Source organism: Podarcis melisellensis, assembly GCF_964234715.1.
Source record: "Podarcis melisellensis genome assembly, chromosome: 2".
NCBI lineage: Eukaryota > Metazoa > Chordata > Lepidosauria > Squamata > Lacertidae > Podarcis > Podarcis melisellensis.
The window spans coordinates 108,153,427-108,181,070 of record NC_138529.1 but is presented as its reverse complement, the minus strand read 5'-3'; the positions used below and the strand labels follow the sequence as shown (position 1 = coordinate 108,181,070).

The 27,644-nt window shown below is 43.8% G+C and overlaps 2 protein-coding genes and 1 pseudogene across 3 annotated transcripts in view; all 3 read right to left on the bottom strand.

Moving 5' to 3' along the window:
* Window positions 1-3,715, bottom strand: part of LOC309359398 (vomeronasal type-2 receptor 26-like) — a gene marked incomplete at its 5' end in the record, with an annotated part of 28,704 nt that extends 24,989 nt beyond the window's left edge. Inside the window, 2 exons of the mRNA XM_081892984.1 lie at window positions 1,071-1,298; window positions 3,401-3,715. Coding sequence (XP_081749110.1) covers window positions 1,071-1,298; window positions 3,401-3,715 — 543 coding nt within the window. The remainder of the gene's footprint in view (window positions 1-1,070; window positions 1,299-3,400) is intronic.
* Window positions 3,716-8,912: 5,197 nt separating this feature from the next.
* On the bottom strand, window positions 8,913-16,905 carry LOC309359397 (vomeronasal type-2 receptor 26-like; annotated as a pseudogene). Its single transcript has 4 exons — window positions 16,879-16,905; window positions 12,145-12,373; window positions 10,122-10,248; window positions 8,913-9,814 (listed from the first exon to the last, which is right to left on the bottom strand). The product of its transcript is annotated as a vomeronasal type-2 receptor 26-like (transcript).
* A 3,148-nt stretch (window positions 16,906-20,053) lies between these two features.
* Window positions 20,054-27,617, bottom strand: LOC309365522 (uncharacterized protein). Its single transcript, XM_081903518.1, has 4 exons — window positions 27,355-27,617; window positions 24,749-25,138; window positions 21,780-21,880; window positions 20,054-21,046 (listed from the first exon to the last, which is right to left on the bottom strand). Exons 1-4 carry the CDS (start codon window positions 27,434-27,436, stop codon window positions 20,963-20,965), a joined length of 657 nt encoding a protein of 218 aa, XP_081759644.1. The 5' UTR covers window positions 27,437-27,617; the 3' UTR covers window positions 20,054-20,962.
* Window positions 27,618-27,644: the final 27 nt, after the last annotated feature.

Below are 27,644 nucleotides of genomic sequence, written 5' to 3'. Positions count from 1 at the left end.
ATATATATATATAAAATATTTGTCCAGTAGCACCTTAGAGACCAACTAAGTTTGTTCTGGGTATAACCTTTCGTGTGCATACCCCAAACAAACATGTTGTTGTTTAGTCGTTTAGTCGTGTCCAACTCTTCGTGACCCCATGGACCAGAGAACGCCAGGCACCTCTGTCCTCTACTGCCTCCCGCAGTTTGGTCAAACTCATGCTGGTAGCCTCGAAAACACTATCCAACCATCTCGTCCTCTGTCGCCCCCTTCTCCTTGTGCCCTCCATCTTTCCCAACATCAGGATCTTCTCCAGGGAGTCTTCTCTTCTCATGAGGTGGCCAAAGTACTGGAGCCTCAGCTTCACAATCTGTCCTTCCAGTGAACACTCAGGGTTGATTTCCTTCAGTATGGAGAGGTTTGATCTTCTTGCAGTCCATGGGACTCTCAAGAGTCTCCTCCAGCACCATAATTCAAAAGCATCAATTCTTCGGCGATCAGCCTTCTTTATGGTCCAGCTCTCACTTCCATACATCACTACTGGGAAAACCATAGCTTTAACTATACGAACCTTTGTTGGCAAGGTGATGTCTCTACTTCTCAAGATGCTGTCTAGGCCTGTCATTGCCCTTCTCCCAAGAAGCAGGAGTCTTTTAATTTCGTGGTTGCTGTCACCATCTGCAGTGATCATTGAGCCCAAGAAAGTAAAATCTCTCACTACCTCCATTTCTTCCCCTTCTATTTGCCAGGAGGTGATGGGACCAGTGGCCAAAACAAACATAGCTGGTCTCTTTTTTTATATATATTTCGACTGCTTCAGACCAACACAGCTACCAACCTGACTCTGAACAACCAAGGAGAGATTGAGGCTGAGACCAGCTGTATTGTTATTTGCTAATTTGAACAAGAGACTTCCAGGCTCAAAGCTCACTACTACATTATGCCAGCTTGTAAATTATGAATAGGTTGGATGGCCATCTGTCATGGATGCTTTAGCTGAGATTCCTGCATTGCAGGGGGTTGTACAAGACAACCCTCAGGTCCCTTCCAACTCTAAGTTTCTATGATTGCATGAATAGATTCCTCACCTGATTGAACCAGTTGGGCCACACAATGACTTCCTCATGTATAGTTAGCTCTAGACCGGAAGATGCTTGCCTCTCCAGCTTCCCAACTTTCACTCTTATGGCAGATTGGTTAGGAAATGCGATCAAATTCGCAATATCATAGTCAGCCACCAGCTCCCTGTCCTCATCAAAATACCTCTCATCTATGGCAGCACTGTTGAAGTGGAGCCTTCTCAGAAAAGGGTGAAGCTAGAAAAAGAGAGAGATAAAATGTCAACATGTGCACTATGGGTCATTGAATCACATTCCTTCTTTCTTCCATCCTAATCTTAATTACCCACCCCACCTCTATTTCTTTAATGGAAACTGATGCACCACCTGATTGCCTTAATATATTTAACTGGAAATTCCAGGATTTCAACCTTGGAGTGCTCTGTTACTGAGCTACAGTCTCTCCTTATTGGGACAGTTTGGTGCGGCAAGCGGCTTGAGGTGGCCCAAGGCTCATTTTATGTTGCATTTCTAGGCACAGGTCTGAGCGTTCCCCATGCCTTCCAGTGCTTTTCTTGCAACCTCCTGCCTTCTACCACTGAATCGGAGCAAATGGCAGAAAACCCAAGTTGCCACTTGTTCCAATTCAGGGCCCAAGTGTTGGGTGAAAAGGTAAATGTGGATGAACCCTAAGTGAACGAAAGTAGTGTGTGACAACAAGAAATCCTCCTCTCCCTCTCTTCCTCTCTCCCTCTCTCCCTGTCTCCCTCTCTCCCTCTCTCCCTCTCTCCCTCTCTCCCTCTCTCCCTCTCTCCCTCTCTCCCTCTCTCTCTCCCTCTCTCCCTCTCCCCACCCCGTGTGTCTCTCTTACCTGCCATGGGTCTACATTCAAAACATCCTGTCTGCCTTTTTGGGTACTCAACATGTGGCTTGATGCAGATGTCATCAGAACATGCAAGGCGTGTGCTGTGACATAGACAGCGCTGTAAACATTGTAGCTCTCAGCAGACATGCCTTTTCCATGCCAATCTGAGGGAAGACCTTCCTGTTTTCCCCTCCTCGTGCATCTTTTCCAAGTTTTCCTCGACCATTTGTGGTTGGGATGAGAGCAGTCAAATGTTTCTGACCAAGCATGATCCAATGAATCTTCATCGTGAGTCAAGAAGAGGTCCTGAGATTCCGACCCCTTATTTCCTTGGATGATGAAGGACAGTGCGCCGTGGAAGAATTTGGTATTCCGATATCCAAAAGACGAGCTTAAGGTAAAGCCCCACAGAGCTGTGGAGATCCAAACTTTCCCTACAGAAGCATTGCTTTTTGTTTCAATTTCATTTAGTGTGTGTGCCAACAGAAACATTGAGTTGGAGTCCCCATAATGAATAATCACATTGGCTTTCTTCTGTGTAAGGTTGGCTTGAAAATATATCAAGTGTTGTTTTGAACCATAAATTTTATCAGAAGACAATTGTGGGATTCCATAAGTGAAGGCAACACAAATATCACTCTCAACGAATGTTGCCATTATGGTTTGCAGGAAGTGATCCCCATCATTATTTTTTGGAGCAAGGAGTCCGACCCACGTCCACCTGAAATGCAGGAGCAACTTCACTATCCCCATGTATTGCAGAGTTTCCTTTGGACTCATCCAGTAGGAAGAGGGGAACAGAGTTTTAGCATTCAGAATATGGTTAGCAAAACCGTAAGTGAGCTAGAAAGAAAGAAATGAACGCTTAGTGTTGCAAATAATCTGCAGACATTGCGAAATGCAAATATAGAATGTAGCATTTGCAGATCTTATGAAGAAAATAAGAATGCACAAAACTATAAAAGCTCCCTATCCAGTTTAACTTCAACATTCCAAAGTCCTGATATTATTACTTCTGATAATCACAACAACAACAAAGTGTGTTAACCCCGATAAATAAAACAGTTTTTGTGCAGTTTTGCAACTCTCAGCTTGGATTTTTTTGTCTTGACAGCTTAACAACAGTGACTAAATGACAAGGAATCCTTTTGCAACATGGTTCCTGTTTAAGGCCTTGCAATGTTGCCCTCACATTTTGCTTTCTAACTTTCTTTATAAATTTCTGAGTCACTGACTTCTTATTTAAATTAACTGAGAATTTAAAGTTTCTTTTATAGAGGTGTCATCTTCCTAAGTGTACTACAGAGCTGCAAAAGGCAAATAGTGTGAGTTCACGTGTTTATCCCAACTTCCTTGAGACAGACATCAACGGAAAACTCTCAAAGCGAGAAAAGGGTTATATACTCTTCTACCCCCATCGCCTCTATTTCAGTTACAAGAGTTAAGCAGTTAGATCTGAGATTTACTCAGTCAGGCCTCCCCTTGTTCTGCATACCTGCGGGACCTTGTAAGCGTTTAGCATGGCTGCCATCTGAAAAAGGGTTTCAAAGTCCCCTCCTTGAATAACAGCCAGGATCTTTCCATGCCTTCCACACCTGAAATTAGGGACCATCCAGTGCCTGGTAGAGAGCAGGTCTACCGTGGCTTCAGAGGCTGTCCTGGCACTGAAACGATTTTCATAGATACTGTAGCCAAGGGTGATGTTAGGTAAGAGCTTGGGATTTTCATTGATCTCATTAACGGCAAACAAGATGGTCAGAATGTATTGGTGGCTCCTCTCCAGTATCCTGGAATGAAAAGCAAATGTCATATCTGTTGGTGCAATGAAAAAATAGGTATCAAAGAGGAATTCCTGGATGCCAAGATCTAAGTTTGGGGCAAGTTCTCTTTGAGAGAATTCCAGCAGAGATTTAGAATCACAAAACATGCAGGAAAGTAAAGCATAGAACTCTAGTTTGTTAGTCCTACAATATATGCCCTTCTAAGATCCTTCCAAAGTTTCCCACTTCTCCTAGCATTGAAAAAGATCACATGTTTGGTAAGTTAAAAATGGTTTACTTACAGAGTCCTCAAATGACAGGTTTATGTTATTTTCTTTTTATATATATTTTTTTATATTACATTTTCTGTTTTACAATTTAGAGTATTCATTTAAACAGCCTTAAAATATCAACGACTTCCCTTCTTCTCTTTCCATGGTTCATTTTGCATAGCATAAATCCCTGCATATTTTACAAAAACTGATCCATTCAGGATTCCATTATTACTTCCATCAAAACTTCTTTACACTGTTGAATATATCTTAATGCTGCCAACCTTTTCAAGTGTAGACAATTCCCCCCATATATTCAATAAACATTTTCTAATCTTCTTTAGATGTATGTTCTTCTTGCTCTCTTGTTCTATATTAGGTCCACAGGCTAAATTATTGGTAGAGGAACTCAAGAGATTCTAAGCTGGAGCAAAGCAGCTTAGCCTCTTCACACATTAAGATCATCAGGTAGGCTAGCGGGTAACAAAGGTGAGCTAACATAGCAAGAGAGCTTTCCCTATGGTCTTAACCCCTTCATGCACTAATTAGACTTGAGCATATAAGTTATATGAGGCTACTTATCACACAGTATTTGTCAAGTATATTATTATTATATTTGTATACCCTATTCCAGTTGGTCTCAAGGCAGTTCACAACACAAAATTACAATATACAAAGCACAAAATACATAATAGAAATAATCAAAAGACAGAATAATCAAAGTAATAAACAATAGTAATGTATACACACTTATAAGCAATACAAAAGTCCCTGAACTATACTCCAACCTACAAATATAACCATCCAAATTAACATACAACATTTATAAATGATTCAACACAACCCCACCCTCCAAATAAAACAGCACCCGCCCAAGTTAAAACCCCACCCTTGTTAGACACTAATTTTAACACTTGGGGGGGGAAGGCCCATGTCAATGTTCTACCACCTGCTAAAGAGCATGTTTTCCAGGGGAAAGCAGTGGGACAAAGGCAAGACTGCTCAACCCCATCCTTTTGAGGCACAGGACAAGTGTGGACAAGCCCCATGTTCATCTGCCATGACCCTTAATGGGCAACTCCATTCCACACACACAAACACACACATTTTCTGTTCCTCCTCCCCAGCAGTCAGCCAGCATTCTTTACCCACTGAGCATATTTAGTCCTTGTTGGGCTGTTTTAGAATTACAGTCCCCTTTCCGAGTTCTCCGCCATTTATTTGTACTTCTGCAAACTTCGACTTCAAGGCGACTGGCACTCAGAGAACGAGTTCCCCATTAACACAGATATTTACATATTACACTAGAGCTGAGGTAGATTTACTCCCCTCTCACAAATGACACTTTTAAATGCCTGAAAGAAAAGAGCATATCAAGCAACTCACAGAAACCACGGTATGAAACAGCATCTCCCGTTTTGTAACCCAAGCAGGGACAGTGTTTGACCAAGAACAGATGTTTGTTCCTCGGGAAATGGAGACTTTGGTGAGCAGCTTCCATTAATACAGCCAGACGAATCTTCCATTTTCATAGTCCCCTTTCAAGTCGTATTTCAAAACTAAGGAGCTTAAGAAACTGATGCTCACCCCACATATAAACTGCTACAGAGAATAACAGAATTGTCTGAGGACAGTTAAAGGCTAACATGAAGTGACACTTACGGTTGGAAGTCATGGGTGGGGTCAGACATGAAAGCATATGTTGGATAGACAGCTGTTCCCACTGGTATAACTCCAGCAATGAGGTAATCTCCAGGACTGTAATAATTATTTGGAGGTGTCCATAAGTTTGAGAGGTTTGCAACTTCATTCATCACTACCCCAAAGGGCAAATGGAGCAATATTAGCAGCAGGATCATTTTACACACAAGGAAGAGACACCTTCCTTCAATTAACTCCGCAATATACCCAGTCCATGCACCGGCAGAGAAATTTGCCAGGAAAAAAACACGACAGTCTTGCAAGCCTCATCCTGTGTCTAGTTTCTCAGAGGAAGAGCCCAAGCCTGGCTTCCGTGGAAAAGAAGATACAAACATCAGACCGACAGGCTAAATCTCAGCCCTCATCCTCATTACTTGAGTGTATTTATATATTTATGTTGCTCTCTTTCCAGATTTGGGGAATAAATGATCAATGATTCTGGGTTATTATTCATCCCAAAGTGACCTCTGGGTCAAAATAACTTATGGGACCTTGGTCCCAGGAACATACATCAATGACAGTGATTTTGATAATTGCAGGGGACATATGGCCTTCTCTTTGCATACTCTCTGTGGCACATTCACAGGCGCTGGGAAGGAGAAAACCTGTTTGCGAAACTTTATGCCATGCTTTCCCTTGGGACAATTGAAGGGACGATGAAATTGAACTAAAGTTAAGTGGAGATGTGGGCAGCTCATTATTCTCCAGTTCTTGCTGAACTACATCTCTGACTATTGGCCAGGCTGTCTTGGCTGGTGGACATTGTCCTCTAAAGTCAAGGGCACTCCCTAGCCATGTGGCAGATAGTTAATCCTTTATAGTCCAAGCTGACACTTAACAGTATTTCCATGGCTCTGAATATCCATGCACACTAGCCTTGCATCTAAGCAGTAATTCTCAGGTCTGTGCTCTTTGCAGAGGTTGCAGCAACATTGGGGGGGGGGGGGTGTCCACACCAAGTATTGACAATATACTATGTATTTTTTGGGATGCAGCCCAAGGAATCAGGGGCAATTGGTAGGCCCCCAACTGGCCCCAGACCACCGGCCGGTGTGCTGGGCTATCTCCAGTCCTTGGATCAGCATGAAACTGCAGCCCTAGCTTCAGAAGCCTTCAGCAGCTGGGCACATACACTCAGCAGAGTAAATAATGTTGCACAACAGAAGTAGCAGGAAGAGGCTGTGTTGAGTATATTTACATGCAGTTTATTCAGCATACATCAGGACAAAAGGAAAACATGTCTTCTCCCCTTCTTGTCCAAAGCAAGCAGGAAGCAAAAGCTATACACAAACGGAAGTTCCCAGCAAGCTGTGCTGGAGTGTAAACAGATATTTGACATACAACAATCATGCCTGTTCTTAAGGTGGAACGGAATATGCCAACAGTATTGTCTCCCGATGGGCTACATGCACACAGCCGGAGGTTGTGCCTACATGGAAGCTGCCTCTGCTCTTCTTGTTTCAATTCTCCTGAACATTTCCGTACAATCCCATAGCAGCCTTCCTGTACATCGGTGACATACATCCAATGGAGGTGTATGCACATGTTAGCAGAGTTCAGCAGAAAGCCAGACTGTTTAGGAATGTAGAATTGCGAAGTTCTTTATTCATTACAGCAACTTAAAACAAAATAACATGGCTAGCGTGAACAGCAGCTCTCACACACGTCCTCTCTTCGGAGAGAAGAAGAAAAAGGAGCGGAAGTATATTAGACAGACTTCCGTTCCCACACATACAACAGTAAGGAATGTAAACAGAGGATCACATGATCCAGCAATGGGTGAATGAAATATTAACATCCTCCCCCTTTTCATGGCATCCTTGCTGCAGACTTAGCACATTTGCAGCTTATTTACAAACACATTCAGTTGTTCTTTATTTGACAACTTTTGACAACAAATCAACAGGAATTTCTTTCCCTGCTTTATAAGACATATTTATGAGTCCTCTCACGATACAATCCCTTGCATGGCATAACTTGATCTTCATGTCAGATTCTGATGGTTGTTGCTCGTGAGTATCCAGGCAGGACTCCAACCTGTCTTTTACAGGGTCTTTTACATCCTTGAGTGCCTATGTCAGAGCATTAAGTTCAGCTTCACAGGAACTTAAGCTCACAGTAGTTTGCTTCTTGCATGACTCGTCAAACAAACAGTTGTTATACATATAACATACACCAAAAGTGCTTTTAGCATCTGTGGGGTCACTTCCAAACCTTGGATGGGCTATATACAATAAATTATTATTATTATAAATTATTATTATCAGCATATATTTCAAGCTCTCCAGACTTCTGATTAGTAAATTGCATTGGTTATGCATAGTACCTTTCAGGTAGCGAGCAATGCATTTTAACGCTTTCCAGTACTTAACAGTGGGCTTGGTAGCATTTCTGCTTAACAGATTCAAGCTAACTGCAATGTCTGGTCTTGTGTATCTAGCAATGAAACTGAGTTTGCCTAAAACACTGTGGAATAAAATAGCATCAGTTAAGCCCCTTGCTATTAAGACCAAAAAAGTGATCTCATACTTTTTAAGAATAGCAGCATGCTATATATATATATATATATATATATATATATGCTTTCGTAGATTTTCATGGGTACAGGAATGCAGGTTTTGGTGTCCTCGGGTGTCTTCCCGTGTAAAAGTTGGGGTGTCTAGGCGACGTTTCGACGAGGTCTCACTCGTCATCTTCAGGCTGGTGCTTTCGGCTTCTTGTTACTGGAACAGAGCAGGATCTCAGTGTTTGAGTTCCTATAAATACTGTTGAGGGGGTGTGGTGTATAGCCTCCAATGTTCTGGGCAGAGAGGAAGTTCCCAGGCTAGTGTGCCTTTTCTTCTTTTGTTCCTTAATTACTTGAGGGATATCTTGAGTGATTTCTTGAGTGATATCCTGAGTACTCAGGATATCACTCAAGAAATCACTCAAGATATCCCTCAAGTAATTAAGGAACAAAAGAAGAAAAGGCACACTAGCCTGGGAACTTCCTCTCTGCCCAGAACATTGGAGGCTATACACCACACCCCCTCAACAGTATTTATAGGAACTCAAACACTGAGATCCTGCTCTGTTCCAGTAACAAGAAGCCGAAAGCACCAGCCTGAAGATGACGAGTGAGACCTCGTCGAAACGTCGCCTAGACACCCGAGGACACCAAAACCTGCATTCCTGTACCCGTGAAAATCTACGAAAGCAAATATATATATATATATATATATATGACTGAGCCATGATTATGTAGTAAATGACCTATACATTTGACACAACCTTCTTATTTTCTTTTCACCATTAGGTGCTCCTTTGTATTCAGATCAGGCCTCAGTACAAGGATGTAGCATTTGGGAAGGAAGATGCAACCCAGTAACCCACCACTGGAAGCCAAGATGGAGAAGATCTGCACAGCCACCATGTACTTCCCCTTGGTGCTCAAGTAAGTTGGCACAAAGGAGACCCAAACACTGCAAAACACCAGCATGCTGAAGGTGATAAACTTGGCTTCATTGAAACCCCCAGGGAGCTTCCTGGCAAGGAAAGCCACAGTAAAAGAGATGGCAGCCAGAAGGCCCATGTAGCCAAGGGCAGAGTAAAACATAATGATGGACCCTTCATTGCACTGCAGAATTGTCTGTCTGACCTGGGAATCCATGTCCAGTTCTGGGAAGGGGGGATACATTCCGATCCAGGCAATGCAGGTGCCAAACTGAAAGACAGAACCAAAGAGGACAATACCATTCGCCAGACTCTTTCCCACCCACTTGCTAATGCTGTTCCCTGGTTTTGTGGCCATGAATGCCAAAACCACAGTTATAGTTTTTGCCAGCACAGAAGAGACGGCAACCGAGAAGATGGTGCTGAAGATGGTTTGGCGGAGAAGGCAGGTGACCTTTTGAGGCTGGCCGATGAATAGAAAGGAGGACAAAAAGGAAAGCAGGAGAGAAACAAGGAGGATGTAAGTGAGGTTTCGATTGTTGGCTTTAACAAGTGGAGTGTCTTGGTATTTAATGAAGATTCCCAAAATAATACTTGTGATTAGGCACAAGAATAGGGCAAAGAAAACCAAGGTGACCCCCAGGGGTTCTTCATAGGAGAGAAATACGATAGTCTTGGGGATACATTGATCCCTCTCATTGTTCGAGTATTGATCTTTTGGACACTCAAGGCAATAACCTGCATCTGAAAGAAAGAAAAACTTATTTCAGTACATCAAATTTCAATGTTTTCCCTTTTTATAAATGGAGAATCCAAAAACACATCAATCTCACGTTTTCTGGATTGTATCGATTTTGGCAGAATCTCTGGAATTCCGTTGTGTTGGAGGACTGCAACCATGCAAAATCAGCATCTTGAAATGTTGTGTTTCAATTTTGCAATGATCACTGTATTCCTTTGCTAAAATGTCTTTTCATGGATGCTTTCATCCTCAAGCTGCTTCTCAGGGCCCCCGTCTCCCGGGACTTGCTGTCCCTTCAAAACCATTTACCTGTCTTAGTAGAAATGGTCCCTTCGAGGCACAGGGCACAATAATAGCAGCAGATCTTCTTTCCTTCTGGCACCACCTTGCGAGCTCCAGGTTGGCAGCTTTCTGTGCAGGTAGAAAGGGGCGTTGTCTGGACATCAAGGAATGAAAGAGTGTTTGATGAATTACTGCTTTGTATATAGAAACAGAGTTTGAAATTATGGCTCAGGACCGCAACACCTCAAGGACCGACTCTTTCCATATGAACCTGCCTGGATCCTGAGATCATCTTCTGAGGCCCTCCTTCGTGTGCCTCTTCCCTGAGAGGTCCAGAGGGTGGCAACACAAGAACAGGGCCTTCTCTGCAGTGGCTCCCCATTTGTGGAATGCCCTCCCCAGGGATGTCCACCTGGCGCCTTCATTATACACCTTTAGGCACCAGGCAAAAACATTCCTTTTCAACCAGGCCTTTGATTGACATCCTATGCCCTTTAAAAATGTGGCTCTTTTATATACTGTGATCATTTTATGTGACCTGGCGAGACCTCCGGGTATAGGGCGGTAAATAAATTCAATAAAGAATAAAATAAAATAATTACTAAACCGTTCTGTTCTGTTGGGTCTATGCCTTGCAGAAGAAATGACATCTCTCCGTGTCTGATGTTCAAAGCACTTCTCCTGAAATATTAACTGTGTTCATAGTTTTTCTATTACACTCAAACAAGGAATCCTTTATCACCTTAAAGTGGGGGGTGGGAAACCTCTGGCCCTCCAGAAATTCATGGAAACTTAGCTCTTGGCCATGTTCACTCCACCAGCATCTGGAGGCCACATCTTCCCCACTCCTCCCTCCTTGGAAGACTAAATAAAATAGGATGGCATAAGATTGCTTTGTTTTCCTTTTTTGTTCTATTGAAAAAAGATGCTACAGAAAGCTTCTTATACACCAGGCATGGCCAAAGTTGGCCCTCCAGCTGTTTTGGGACTACAACTCCCATCATCCCTAGCTAACAGGACCAGTAGTCAGGGATGATGGGAACTGTAGTCCCAAAACAGCTGGAGGGCCAAGTTTGGCCATGCCTGTTATACATGATCACTGATATATATCACAATGACCTAGTAGCTATTTTTGATGGAGAGCAGCTTCTGTAGTTTGTTCATCGATAGATGTTCAGGCTCACAGTTAGCATTGCTGTGTTACTTTTATTGTTATGAGCCGCTCTGAACCCTCTCAGCTGGGGAGGGCGGGATATAAATAAATTATTATTATTATTATTATTATTATTATTATTATTATTATTATTGAAATTGAAAGGTCGACCTACCTAGTCTACACTCTCTAAAACAATATGAGATTAGAAATACAGTCCTCCTTTGAAATCTGCACTTCTCCAAAATCTGCAATGCAGTTCTCCAGCCAAGGAATGTGGGTGGGTTGGTTGATGGGTGTACGTACATGCATACACACACACACACACACACACACACACACACGAAAATATTAAGAATGTATGACAATGAATATGTTAGTAGTAAGAGTGGCTGGGGAAACTCATCCAGATGGGCAGGGTATAATAACAAAATCTTTACTCTAATTCTTATTCTAAATTAGTGAGATATACTGTATTTACGCAAATCTAATGCGCCATCAAATCTAATGCACACCTCCATTTTCAAAACCTTGAAACCAAAAAAAGTAGTTTGCTGGCGAATATAAATGCGCCATCAAATCTAATGTGCAACCCAATTTTCACGATGTAATTTGTCCAAAAAAAGGTGTGCATTACATTCGAGTAAATATGGTATTTAGAGGAAATTGCATTGCAAAAAAAATGTGAACATCTGGCAAAATTGCATGAAGACGTGTATATTGTACCAAAATGCTGATAGATTTTCATGAGGATTAAAATAATAATAATATTGTAATCATGCCAGAATTTGGAGAACTGAATTTAAGATGGGAATAATCTTGGAGAACCAAAAGTGACAGGTTCACCCATTGCTAGCTACACTTCGCCAACTTGTAAGGTAAGAACCGACCCCCTACCTGGTTAAACCAGCTTGGCCATACGGTGTCCTTCTCATGAATAGTGAGTTCTACACCCGAGGAGGTTTGGAGTCTGCAGCTTTCCAACTTTCACTCGTGCGGCAGTTTGGTTAGGAAATGTGACAAAATTCACAATATCATAGTCAGCTGCTAGCTCCCTGTCTCCATCAAAATACACCTCACCCATGGCAGTACTGTTGAAGCGGATGCTTCTCACAAATGGGTGGAGCTAAAAAGACAATATTTGCAAGATGGATAAACAATTACACATTTCACTTCTTCCTCCAAAACCTTCAGTATTTGTAGACCTTTGGCCGCAACCAATGCAATTCTGGAACGTGGGAACAAGTTTCTAATCTCTGACAAAGGTCGGGGCAGCTACATAATGAATTCCTGGGGCAGTGATTCATGTATATGTTGGGTTCAGCTGGAAGTCTGCCAAGGAGCAGCAAGACTGTGACAAAAGGGTTAAATTGTGATAGATCCTTGAGTGGGCATAATATTCAAAGTAATGGGCCCTCCAATGAGAATACAAATTATAGGCACAGTGCTATTTAGGGGGCAGTCAGGCAGTATGTTGATTGAGTTGTCATTGCATCAGTGAAGTGTCTGAAGATAAAGCTAAGAATCAATGAAGGCAGAAGCTGAGAGGAGCCAGCCGGAGTAGGGAACCTCCACTAGAGAGGGGAAATAGGTCAAACCTATGGTCATTTCTAGAGGGATGTGGGTGGCGCTGTGGGTTAAACCACAGAGCCTAGGGCTTGCCGATTAGAAGGTCAGCGGTTCGAATCCCTGTGACGGGGTGAGCTCCTGCCAACCTAGCAGTTTAAAAGCACATTAAAGTGCAAGTAGATAAATAGGTACCGCTCCGACAGGAAGGTAAACGGCGTTTCTGTGTGCTGCTCTGGTTCGCCAGAAGCGGCTTAGTCATGCTGGCCACATGACTCGGATACTGTACACCAGCTCCCTCGGCCAATAAAGCGAGATGAGCGCTGCAACCCCAGAGTCGGGCACGACTGGACCTAATGGTAAGGGGTCTCTTTACCTTTACTATAGCCATTTCTCTTGAAGTAATATTAGTTTAAAAACAACACGTTCCACCATAACAGTAGAATGATTAACTTGACTGTAAACCATTTAATAGAACTGTGCTCACCAGCAACTTCCCCTCCCAATCCAAGATGGCGCCCAATCTGGTACTTCAGATCAGCCCCTATCCAACCCTGAGCCAATCTCCAAACTTATTTGAAAGCCAGCCCCAAGTGTTTTAAACTCTAATTGAACATGTGCTGGGGAGGGAAGAAAGGGAAGCAGGAGATCCTTTGCCTCCTCCCCCACCCCACATGCACAACAGGGTTGCAAAACCTAATCCAGTGGTTCTCAATTTTATTTTATTTTTTGCGGTAGTAAGAACCTTCACTTTAAACCCGTGGTGGCCAAAGTTGGCCCTCCAGCTGTTTGGGGACTACAACTCCCATCATCCATAGCTAACAGGACCAGTGGTCAGGGATGATGGGAACTGTAGTCCCAAAACAGCTGGAGGGCCAACTTTGGCCACCACTGCTTTAAACAAAACTTCCATGGAGTCCTCCATGGAAGGACATGGAGCTGTAATATCTCTCTCTCTCTCGGAATACTAAACCCTGGTTATAAGTCCTGCTCAGCTAACCTTCCTGAATATTCACAAGGGATAAGGTAAAGGGACCCCTGACCATTAGGTCCAGTCTTGCTCATCTCACTTTATTGGCTGAGGGAGTCGGCGTTTGTCCTCAGACAGCTGGTCATGTGGCCAGCATGACTAAGCCGCTTCTGGTGAACCAGAGCAGCGCACGGAAACGCCATTTACCTTCCCGCCGGAGTGGTACCTATTTATCTACTTGCACTTTGACGTGCTTTCGAACTGCTAGGTTGGCAGGAGCAGGGACCGAGCCATGGGAGCTCACCCTGTCGCGGGGATTCAAACTGCCTAGGAGGAGTGAACCAAAGGATCACGTCCAATGACAAGATGTAGCAGAGTGACATTCCCCACCCTACCAAGCAGTGACTGATTTGGAAATAATAAGCGAGGATACAACAGATAATAATCACAAGCACAGTGAGGAACCACCTCTATAGGTGGCTAGTTTTCTTTGTCTCCCTCCCTCTCTCACCCGCCATGGCTCTATGTTCAGAAGGTCCAATCTGCCTTGTTCTGTAGTCATCCCACGGCTAGATGCAGATGTCATCAGAGCATGGAAGGCATGTGCCATGACATAGACAGCACTATAAACAACATAGATCTCTGCAGACATGCCTTTCCCAAGCCAAACTGCTTCCATTTCCCCCTTCCCCATGCACCTTTTCCAGGTTTCTCTTAGCCATCTGTGTTTGGAATGAGAGCAATCAAATATTTCTGACCAAATCTGATCGAAGGAATCTTCATCTTGAGTCAGGAAAATGCCCTGGGATTTTGAACCCTTCTTCGTTTGGATGCTGAAGAACAATGCACCATGGAAGAAGATGACGTCCCAGTACTCAAAAGATGTGCTTAAGGTGAAGCCCCACAGAGCTGTAGAGATCCAAACTTTCCCTACTGGGGCATTGATTTCTAGTTCAACTCTGTACAGCGCATGCGGCAACAGAAACATTGTGTCAGAATCTCCATAATAAATAATCACGTTGGCCTTCCTCTGTGAAAGAAGTGCTAGGCTTCTTAAAAGTGTCTTCTTTGAAACACGAAGGTCAGAAAATATTTGTGGGATCCCAAAGGTGAAGGCTACACATATGCCATCCCCAAAGAGCATCGCCTTCATCGTTCTCACAAATAGATTTCCACCTTCATTGTCTGGAGCAAGCAGACCAACCCAGGTCCACCTAAAATGCAGCAGCAGCATAGCTATCCCCCTGTACTGTGGAGCTTCCTTTGGGCTCATCCAGTAGGAAGAGGGGAAGTGAGCTTTGTCACTCAGAATATGGTTGACAAAACCGTAAGTGAGCTGGAAAGGAAACAATGTTTAGCGTTGGAAATAATGTGGGAGATTTGCAGCCAAAAATCTAAGAATGTATAAAGGTAAAGGGACCCCTGACCATTAGGTCCAGTCGCAGACGACTCTAGGGTTGCGGCACTCATCTCGCTTTATTGGCCGAGGGAGCCGGCATACAGCTTCCAGGTCATGTGGCCAGCAGGACTAAGCTGCTTCTAGCAAACCAGAGCAGCGCATGGAAACGCTGTTTACCTTCCCACCAGAGTGGTACCTATTTATCTACTTGCACTTTGACGTGCTTTCGAACTGCTAGGTGGGCAGGAGCAGGGACCAAGCAACAGGAGCTCACCCCGTCGCGGGGATTCGAACCACCGGCCTTCTGATCAGCAAGCCCTAGGCTCTGTGGTTTAACCCACAGCGCCACCCTCGTCCCTAAGAATGTATATTCTTGTTAATTAGTAAGCCTAGAGGCTAACAACCACAGAGCTGTAAATTTCTAGATAGGCAGACTCAGAACATAGTAATGCAAATGGTAGAGAGAGAGCTCTGTGTGGTTTCAAGGTGAAAGAAAAGAAAGATTGAAACCCTTCTCCTTCCTGTTGCTCACTGGCTCTTTTTCCTTTTATACCATGTCTTCAATGGAGATGGATGGATGTTTACGCTCTTCCTCAGCTTAGACTCCATTTTAGAATTCAACTATGTACAGTGGTACCTCAGGTTACAGACGCTTCAGGTTACAGACTCCACTAACCCAGAAATAGTACCTCAGGTTAAGAACTTTACTTCAGGATGAGAACAGAAATCGCATGGCAGCAGCGGGAGGCCCCATTAGCTAAAGTGGTACCTCAGGTTAAGAACAGTTTCAGGTTAAGAATGGACCTCCAGAACGAATTAAGTTCTTAACCCGAGGTACCACTGTATTTTGTAACCTGGAAGTATTTTTACCGGCATTATTTTTACTCCTGCTGTTTGTTGAAAACGAGCGCAAGAAATTAAGTAAGTAAACACTATCTTTCATTTACTTTACAGTCTGTGTTGTGGTTCTGTGTTGTGGTTAATCAGGGAGAGAAGGGGGAAACCAATATATAGTTGGTTAGCTGGACTTGCTCAAAACAAGGTTGTATAGCCTAGTTCTCATGCTTTTAATTTTGCTGCCAAGGATGGGATTTCAAAACTCTCTTCAACCCCACTGCTGCCAGGAGAGATAACTTGTAATTAATATATCCTCCTCTACCTACTCAATCCATCCCACAAGAGAGATTGCCATCCTAAAATAGCTTCCACTCAAACTCAGATCTAAGTCCACTTAATTTTTTTGGACTTACTGCCAGGTAAGTGGGTTTAGGATCATTGGCATTTATTTTCATTCACTGTACGTTTGGCTCCATTGGCAATTTTGTGTGTGTGTGTGTGTGTGTGTGTGTGTGTGTGTGTGTGTGCAAAAAGCCTTCCATCTGTGTGGTGCAACAAGTTGGTATCAGCTGCACTGTGTATAAACATTTTCAAACGTAACTACTTTTACTCTATTTTTAACAATTTATATTATTTTTCACAGAATGTGAAGCGTGTGAGTACATGTGCTTATCACAACTTTTTAAAATTGAGAAGTGATTTTCATTATTGTTCTGTTCTACTTTTGGACATTATATTGCTTTTATACCACCCTGACATTTTATGAGAAAGCTTTCAAGTTTAAAAAGTTGGATCTGACATTTGCTCTGACAGGTCGTCTTCCCCGTCCCTTCCCCCCCCCATCCTCCGTTGTCCATACCTGGGGGATCTTGAAGAGGTCTAGCATGGTTGACATCTGATAAAAAGTTTCGAAGTCCCCCCCTTGAATAACAGCCAGGTTCTTTCCATGTTGTCCACAGCTGAAATTAGGGACCATCCAATGCCCAGTTGAGAGGAGGTCCATTGTGGCTTCATAGGTTATCCTGACACTGAAACAGTTCTCAAAGATATTGTAGCCTAAGGTGATATTAGGTAGGAGCTTGGGGTTTTCATTGATCTCATTAATGGCAAGCAAAATGGCCAAAACATGCTGGTAGTTCATCTGTAATACTCTGGATGGAAAACAAATGGAATGTTGACCAGTTTAAACAGTGTATTAAAATGGATATATGCAGAAGATGTGACAAGAAACCACTCAGGCTGATGGAGTATAGCAGTGCTAGGGTAAAGACCCTACAACCTTGGGGCAAATTTCCTTCATATCTGCAGGTGAGCCTCCTACTGTCCCGGTCACATTTCAAACCATTCTGCTAAACTATGGAGCTTAAAAATCTGCTGCTCACTTTGTATATAGACTGTATACAGGAAAGATAAGAATTGGCTGAGAAAAATCGAAAGCTATGAGCAAATAGCACTTACGGGAGGAAGTCACCGACAGGGTCAGACCTGAAAGCGTGTTTTGGATACAGAGCGGTCCTCACAGGTATAACTCCAGCAATGATGTAATCCCCTGGACTGTAATAATTATTTGAAGATGTCTTTAGGTCTGACAGATCTAGATCTTCCATCATTGCTACCTCAACTGGCAAATGAAGCAAGACTAACAGAAGGATCATTTTAGGCACAAACAAGTGAGAACTTCCTTCAACTGATTTTATGATATTCAGAGCAAGGACAGAAGCATTCGCTAGGAAGGATACACCAAATCTTCATCCTGTACCTGACTTGTCAGAGGAGGAGCTCAGGGCTGGCTTCGGTGCTAACAGAGAAACAAATTTCAGACTACCCTACCACCTCTGATGGTCTGAATCCCAGCCCTCATTCTTAATAGCTCAGTATATATATTTATGTTGCTCTGTTTCCGTATTTGGCAAAAAGAATGATAAATGATACTGGATTCTGATTATTATTATTATTACTGATCTCAAAAGTGACCTCTGGAAAACCCTATGAGAACACAAATCAATCACAATGTTTTTGATAATTGCAGGGGAGATATAATCACCTCCTCAAAGTTTCACGCTCTCTTTGCGGCTGCTTGCGCAGGTGTACAGCAGAAGAAAACATGTTTGCAAAAGTTTGCATCATGCTTTCCTATGGGGCAACTGAGAGGACAATGAACTTGGAGGGCGACGTGTGATTCTCTAGACCCTTTGTTGCTGACCCTTGACTTTAAACCAATGAGAGGGTAGGACTGGGCTGTAGCGCAGACTTTCAGCCCAGCTGCCTGAGCACTCAAATCCCTTGTGTCAGTTTCCTTCCAAGACTTCAGAGGAGAGCAAGTCACTTCTCGCCCTCTCTCTAGCTTTCTTTCTCTCTTTCTCCCCCTGCTACTTTTTGACAGCCAATAGTGAGGCCCGGAAACAGATGGAGAAACAGGACACAAGCACTCTGCTGGCTACCCCCTGATCACTTTCCACATGCTTGGTCTCCCTAGGACAGTGGTTCTCAACCTGTGGGCCCCCAGATGTGGTTGGACTATAACTCCCATCATCCCTGAGCTCTGGCCTTGCTAGCTAGGGGTGATGGGAGTTGTAGTTCAACAACATCTGGGGATCCACAGGTTGAGAAAGGCTGCCCTAGGAGGCTATGGACTCTCCTTCCTTGGAGGTTTTTAAGCAGAGGTTGGGTGGCCATCTATCATGGATGCTTTAGTTGAGATTCCCGCATTGCAGGGAATTGGCCTAGATGACCCTCAGGAACCCTTCCAATTCTGCAATTCTATGAGAAAACTGTCCATTTCATCCTACCCTCTGTTTCCTGTTATTTAACTAGTTACTGATCCACAAGAGGACCTTTCCTCTTACTCCATGACTGCTAAGCTTATTCAGTAATCTTGGGTGAGTTACTTTGTCAAAAGCTTTTTAAAAGTCCAAGCACACAATATCAACTGAACCACCTCTGTCTATATGCTTGTTGATGCTCTCAAAGAACCACCTCACTAGGCAGTCACCAGATACTAATGTATTTAAATCTTTCGTTGCTGTTAGTCTTCAGGTTTTTAGGAATGTGCTCCACAAATTATTTCTTTGCATCTCTTATTGTCCTCTTGCATATTTTTAGGCAAAATTTGTGTTCCTTTTTGTTCTCCTCATTTGGACAAGGCTTTCATTTTCTAAAGTAAGCCTTTGTGTCTCTAATACTCCCCACCCCCACTTTGCTTATCAGCCACATAAGGCTAACTCCTGGCCCTGCAGTATACATAATAACTGAGCTTTTATACAACTCCCAAATATTTTGGAAAGATTTGACCCTAACTACATTAGGCAGTGTGCATCTGATTCCACATATGTGTTCACCACAGGCATGAACTCAATGCACAGCTCTGGGACGGTGGAAACTTTTATGTGGAGTCAGGCTGTGCATCCGCTAAAAATGTGTGTATACCTTTAGCTCTTATACCCAATAAAGAACTTGTCACACCAGGTAGAAGAAAAAGATTGATTTATTGAACATACATGAAGAAAGACAGCATATATAGGACAACAAGGTTAAAAATATCCAGGCAGCAAATAATCATTAAGCATTTATAGACACACATTAATTCTTAAGTATCCCTGACTATTGAAAAGCCTAGAGAATAAGCAAAGCAATTTCTCATAGCCTTATACTGAAAAGAAAGAAGGGAAGGGAAGGGAAGGGAAGGGAAGGGAAGGGAAGGGAAGGGAAGGGAAGGGAAGGGAAGGGAAGGGAAGGGTATACCTGATCTTGGAGCAAGCAGGATTTGAGAACTATAGCATGGCTGTCAACTTTTCCCTTTTCTTGTGAAGAATCCTATTCAGAATAAGGGAATTTCCCTTAAATAAAGGGAAACGTTGACAGCTATGAACTACAGTCATACCTCGGGTTGAAGTAGCTTCAGGATGAATATTTTCGGGTTGCACTCTGCAGTGACCTGGAAGTAACGGAGCGCGTTACTTCCAGGGTTTGCTGCTTGCGCATGCGCAGACACTCAAAATGATGTCACGCAGAAGGGCCGAATCGCAACACACAGGTTACGCTCTACTCAGGATGCAAACGGGGCTCCAAAACAAATCCCATTCGCATCCAGAGGTACCACTGTATGCCTCTGGTCAGAATTAAGCTCCCTCCTTCAGAATTCCGTGCAGGCAAGGCAACAAAGTCTCTCACCCATTATTTGATCTAGAAAATTGTAGAGTTGAACTTTGGATTCACCAAGAAGCAAAGGTGGGGTCACATGGGAGCTGGGAACTGACAAGCCATTGAAAACTCCTTGCCTAACCATACTTTGAACCGAAATAACCCCTATGGAGAGGTCAGAGGGCTTCCTTAGTGAGTGAATAACATTACACCTCTTTTGAAGTCTAAAGTGGCTGTGTTGGGTTTTCTCAGCAACTGTCTATTTACATATATATTGAATTTGAAAGCCCTGCAACCACTAGTCCTTATTGGTTTGACAACATTTACATCTCACACCAGGCCTTGGGTACCACTTAAGATTAAGTCCAGGGTTACCACCCCTCTGGCTGTTCCATGGCCAATTCTTCTTGGGCACAGTCTGACCTTTAGAGTGCCTAGAAATTGCACTTATCCATTGTGACTTGAGCACACATGAATATTGCCTATCTTGCTGCAGAACAACTCCCTTCATACCTAATCATTGGCCAAGCTGACTGGGGCAGCTAGGAATTGGAGTCTAAGAGCTGAAGTCCAGACCCTGGTTCTCTCTCTGCTGCCTGAACTTAAGGGCTTCATGGTGCCAGGTGAAGTCATATTCATATGCCTATTTCAATTCAAGATATTCGGTTACTTCCAGATCATGATACTTGAGTGGCTGAGAACTGCAGCCCTGCAATGGGGGTAGACAACAGTTCCCAGTTTTTATAGGTGTCCTGTTGCTCTCCTTGATTCATGCAATGAGCAGATGGATCATTCATGACGTATCAGCTCCAGTCAATAGTGGATTTCCCAGGATGGCCCACAGTCTTCCTTCCCTGAGTGATGCTTCCATCCATTGTGCAAAAATGCTAGGATAAAAAGAGTGGAGTTTGGTCCTTAAGCTGTGGAGGCTTCAGTAAAGATCCCTGTTCCCATAATGATTATTTTGTAGCAACAGTTTGCTAGCACAACATAGAAATCAGAACATGGCACTCCAGAATTCTCTTTCCTGACCTCTAGAACTTCCACTAGGGACGCGGGTGGCGCTGTGGGTTAAACCATAGAGCCTAGGACTTGCCAATCAGAAGGTCGGCGGTTCGAATCCCTGTAACAGGGTGAGCTCCCATTGCTCGGTCCCTGCTCCTGCCAACCTAGCAGTTCGAAAGCACGTCAAAGGGCAAGTAGATAAATAGGTACTGCTCCAGCGGGAAGGTAAACGGTGTTTCCGTGTGCTGCTCTGGTTCGCCATAAGTGGCTTAGTCATGCTGGCCATATGACACGGAAGCTGTATGCCAGCTCCCTTGGCCAATAAAGCGAGATGAGCGCCGCAACCCCAGAGTCGGCCACGACTGGACCTAATGGTCAGGGGTCCCTTTACCTTTACTAGAACTTCCACAGGCCACGCCTCTCTCTTGCTCTTGCCCTGTGCCCTCCTTGGGTGCTTTAGCTTGGCTGGAATGTGACTCCAACCAGCTTTTGTATTTGGGTTAATGGGTCTTATTCATTTAAGTCTTCTTCAGGGGGGTCTATTATGATGAAGACACCCAACATCTCCCTTTGCTCTTTTTCCAAGTAATTTTTTTTTAGAAATGCAGCACTTACATCTACTACCAAGAGCCCAAGGAAGCACAGGAGGAGGCCACCCCAAATCATCCGAACCATATTCTCAGTGCTGAGTTTTTCCCGGGTTAATGATCCTGCTCCTACAGTAAATGTGGAGGTGGGGGAAAAAGGGATATTGAATCAGAAAAGGTGAAAAACAAGAAACATATCACGTCTTCCTTAAGATACCTTGGGTGCTTTAGCTTGGCTGGAATGTGACTCCAACCAGCTTTTTTAAAAAAAAAAAAAAATATGGGTGTTATTTAGTTAAGCCTTCTTCAGGGGGCCTACTCTGAGTAAGACTGAGCTGAATGCCATCCTTTAATTTTTATTTAATTACATAAAGAAGATAAAGCAGAATAAAAGAAAGAAAAATACTGTTAATGTGATTTGTTTAAAACAAATATCCCAAAGTTAGAGCAAGCTGGGATAGCTGGGGTAGCAGGCTTGTTGGTTTTTGAATATCTGATGTAGATTTTTTTTTTTCAATTTCGTTGTTCTGTATGGGACGATAAAGATTATCGTATCATTATAGGTGAGTCAGAAGGATTATACAGTGGAACCTCAGTTTTCGAACGTATTCCATACCGGAAGACTATTCGACTTCCGAAACGTTCGGAAACCGAGGATCAATAGGCGGTCAGCAAAATCCATCAGAAAAAATGGAAACGCACCTTGGAAGCCATTTGACTTCTGAGGTGAGTTTTAAAATGGAAGCAATTACTTTGGGGTTTTCGGCATTCAGGTTCCGAATTGTTCATCAATGGAGACATTCGAGGACCGAGGTTCCACTGTACAGTGTCAGGATATCAATGAGGGTTCACAAGTATACCTTTACGTTTGCATCTGAGTTTTTCCTGGGTTAATGACTCTGCTCCTACGGCACATGTGGAGGTGAAAGAAAAGGGATATTGAATCAGAAAAGGTGAAAAACAAGAAACATATCACGTCTTCCTCAAAAACAAGCCAACATCAAGACATGGTGTATGAAGCTGGCTTGTTTTACTCAGCTGTAGTTGGGATGATCTGCCATTTTTCTGGCTTCGGACCAGAGGTACTGCTAAATATTTACAGGGTTCAGGGCAGAAGCCCATGTCAGGAACTGGGCAGAGAAGGAATGGTGGAGACCATCTCCCCAGCCTGACCCTTCCAGAGAAGAAGAAGACAGTTCAGAATTACAACAGGGGTTTGAGGGAGGTGGCAGATGAGCTGGGAAATAATGGGAGAGGAGGAAGAGGCAGAGCTGGAGCAACTGGCTGACACATTATCACTAGAAAGCATTCCAGACCCACCATCTCCCAGAACCCAGTGGGCCTTAAAAGTAGGAGAGCAAAGGGCTCAGAAGCAAAGAGCGCTCAGCACCACCCATAGAAGAGATGACAAATGAAAAGGGGGAGGGGAGATTTACTTGGGGCAACACCATTATTCCAAGAGGCTGTGTTCCCAACCCTCTCTCTGTATATATTGAATAAATAGCAGGTGGTTAGGACTTTTCCTTATCTTATCCATTCCTGGCAACCTGCCATGGGGGTTGGCTCCTCTCCTGCCTGATGGCCTGTGATGACACCCCCCTTGGGCTCCCTTGTAACTCTATAATTCTACGACTTGACGAAGAACATTTCCTATATGTTAAGTTTCATATGAATATAAGCTTCTGGGAAATTAAGGTGGTGGCTGAATGGGGTCTCGCCAGCCCTGTGTTTTACAGTGCAGCCAGCTGACCTACGTTTTGTTTTTAAGGAGAAAGTGATATGTTGACCAGTACAGTGGTACCTTGGGTTACATACGCTTCAGGTTACAGACACTTCAGGTTACAGACTCCACTAACCCAGAAATAGTGCTTCAGGTTAAGAACTTTGCTTCAGGATGAGAACAGAAATCGTGCTCCGGCGGCGTGTCGGCAGCGGGAGGCCCCATTAGCTAAAGTGGTGTTTCAGGTTAAGAACCGTTTCAGGTTAAGAACGAATTAAGTACTTAACCCGAGGTACCACTGTACAAACTCAGAGATGAAAAGAAGATAGAGTCCCTACCAGAAAAGAATGGCAGATCAAGTTGATGGAAATAATGGCAGATTAAGTTGCCGAATTGGCAAAAATGACCGGAAGAATAAGTATTCAGGAAGATGAAATTTTTAACAAAGAATGGGGGAAATATATAATTTGCCTTAGAAACCATTGTAAACAATAAAAATTATTAGTAGGATTGGAATAACAACTGTAGTTTTATGTTGAATTTGGGGTATAATGGAGATTTAAAAGATTTGGATTAATACATAAGATGCAGGAGGGAAAAGTTAATATAAGGACCCACAAAGGGGAGGAGGAAAGTTCAGGAGATTCTTCGGGATTCTCTTTCTGTGCTGGTTGTTTGATAATTGTTTGTAAATTTTTAAAATCTGAAAACTAAATAAAAAGGAGAAAGGGGAAAAAATGTGTGGCGAGGGTGTTGTGGGGTTTGTAGCTTTCTTGCAAAGAGAATGACATAAGAACAATAAGTGGGGGCTAGTGGGTTGTTTTTATTTTTATTAGGTATTTTGTGGTTTTCTGTCTCGATTTTATTCTGTGAACCACCCTTAGACCGCCCTCCCTGGGTATAAGGCAGTGTATAAATTCAATAAATGAGGAGGAGGAAGAAGAGGAAGAGGAAGAGGAATAAAGCTGCTAGATTGCTTCCCCCACCCCCAGATCAGGGCATCTCAGCATCTAGGAACTGGCTGTGCCAGATGCTGGACCTTAGGTTATAATTGTTGGACAACCACCAAAATAGATTTTGTGAAGGGAGACTTGTTTCAGTTCTATGCGAATAGAACTGAAACAATGGCATTCTCAGTCATACCTTATGCCTCACTGAATTTAATGGAGTTAAAAACGCATAGGATTGAAGCCCTGGAGATCACATCAGGACAGCAGGCAATCATTCCAAGCATGAAGCACCCTCAATATTTATTTATGCTCATTGCTGTCCATTACCTTCAGTCACGGTGAGATTCACTGTCGCATGCAATCTTAAATCCAAGGATTTAATTGTCGCTCGGTACATTCCCGCATCGTGAAGCCCCACGCGATGAAGCACTAGCGTGCCATTCTTGAGAACGTCTGCCCGCTGCTGATACATCTCGTCCACCAGTTTGTTAGTATTACATTCTTTCCCCCACCATTTGAGGGCTGTTCCACTGCAATTGTCTACAATGTATGCAAGAATAGGGACATTTCTGTTGCCGGCAATAAAAGTCCATGTGATGTGGAGGAATTCCCAGGAAGGACTGGAGGGCTGAAGGGAGAAGGGTAACTGAACAGTCTGGTTGATGGTAGCATTGACCCAACTGTGAGCTGAGGAGATGGGCACTGCTGATGCCATGCCTGGAAGAAACAGAGAAGGAAAATGCATGTGTTGTCTGCTATACATAAATGGTAAGGTAAAGGTAAGAGGACCCCTGACCATTGGGTCCAGTCATGGCCAACTCTGGGGTTGTGGCGCTCATCTCGCTTTACTGGCCGAGGGAGCCGGCGTACAGCTTCCAGGTCATGTGGCAAGCATGACTAAGCCGCTTCTGGCGAACCAGAGCAGCGCACAGAAATGCCATTTACCTTCACGCCAGAGCGGTACCTATTTATCTACTTGCACTTTGACGTTCTTTTGAACTGCTAGGTTGGCAGGAGCTGGGACCGAGCAATGGGAGCTCACCCCATCGCAGGGATTCAAACCAGTGAGCTTTTGATTGGCAAGCCCTAGGCTCTGTGGTTTAACCTACAGCACCACCTGCGTCCCATACATAAATGGTATGTGTGGCTAATACCCATTGAAAGCCTTATCCCCGACGTATTTATCTAATCCCTTTCAAAAGTCACCCCTGTTGGTGGCCATCATCATGTTTTTCTTAGAACATCTGTACAGAAAAAGCCTGTCAGAGAAGGGGGCCCTGCCCAGTAGCTGATAAGATAATCTAGTGCTTTTGTGAAGAAATAGCATTTTGGAGAAAGGCAGAGAGTCTGAGACTGAGTAAGAAAGAGAGGAAGACGTATGGGAGGATATGCAAAAAATCCTATGGCGCTGGCTGTGCCACTGAGACAGCATCCACATCAGTGCAAAATAATGCATTATTTATACCCTGCCCATCTGGCTGGGTTTCCCCAGCCACTCTGGACGGTTCCCAACAGAGTATTAAAAACACGATGAAACATCGAACATTAAAAAACGTCCCTAAACAGGGCTGCCTTCAGATGTCTTCTAGAAGTCAGATAGTTGTTTATTTCCTTGACATTTGATGGGAAGGTGCTCCACAGTGAGGGCGCGACTACCCAGAAGGCCCTATGTAATCGCATAGAAAGCCACCCACAGGGAAAGTGTTCATCCCTAGCATTTCTCACCATGTGAGGGGCATTTAAAAAATAGCAGGTGTCAGAGCCTATATACATGTCTTTATGCATGGCTGCCCAATATTGAGAGTCCCATGGACTGCAAGAAGATCAAACCTCTCCATTCTGAAGGAAATCAGCCCTGAGTGCTCACTGGAAGGACAGATCCTGAAGCTGAGGCTCCAATACTTTGGCCACTTCATGAGAAGAGAAGACTCCCTGGAAAAGACCCTGATGTTGGGAAAGATGGAGGGCACAAGGAGGAGGGGACGACAGAGGATGAGATGGTGGGACAGTGTTCTCGAAGCTACAAACATGAGTCTGACCAAACTGCGGGAGGCAGTGGAAGACTGGAGTGTCTGGCGTGCTCTGGTCCATGGGGTCACGAAGAGTCGGACACGACTAAACGACTAAACAACAGCCCAATATAAACATTTTTGCACATGAATATATGCATTTTGCAGTCTTTTTTTGGTGGCATGCCAACTCGAAATTGAGAAAAGTATAAAACTTCAAGAGTAGGTGTATTTTGGTCCATGTATTGATTCAGCGGGAGGGGTTCATCTAATGAAGCTTGTCATCAGAAGCCCTGCAAAAGGTCTTCAACCCATGCAAGAGAGATTTCTCCCTTCCTCCCCTTGTCCATCCCACAAATTTGGCCTAGGATGGGTCAAGAGAACTCCCAGAACCAGAGACGTAACAGGGCCCCCTTGCTTCTTTGGCATGGAGATATATAGGTGCCTCCAAAGCTGAGAGAGACCATGGACCAGAAACTCAGAGTTTCCTTTTCGTCGCCTTTTGCGCTCCGCCAATGAATTCCTAAACTGAGGGCAATTTTTGTGCCCTTCCTGGGCCTGCGCCCTTGGCAGCCACCAACCTTTCTAACCCCTAGGTACGCCCCTACTCAGAACAGCACACAGGGGGAAAGGGGTCATTCTGTTTGGCAAGCTGAATTGCTTGTGCAGATGGAAGATTCGACATAACGCGATGTTGAATTCCACCCAGGGTGTGGGGTGATCTGCTTTGGGTTTTCTAAAGGAGAACAAAGTTTCCAAACTCACTGACATTCATTTGGTTCTTCAGAAACTCACTCCAGCAGGCCCACTATCCCATTTGTAGAACGCTTATAGCAATAACCAGCCATCTTGCAGGCTCTTCTGCCCAACGTTGTCCCCAAAGAACCGACTTCCAAAGCACAATCTGCTTTTGCTTTTACTCACCTGAAAACGCCCAGAAGAATGCCACACTGATCAACATCCTGGAGGGTCGTACAATTAGATACCGCACCAATTCTGAAATCATACCCGTCTCAAACCTCCAGCAACTGAACGGGTTCCTTAATTGAATGTTTCAAAATTGTGTCTCTCATTTTTCTTCTACGTGGTAAGTGAAAGATCTGGTCTCTGGAAAATGAGAGAGGCAAGCAGCTCTGGTGTGATGAGACCACTCGAGATAACACGATCAGCAAAGGATGTGGTCTAGCAGGGTCAGGTACCTGCTGCACAATACA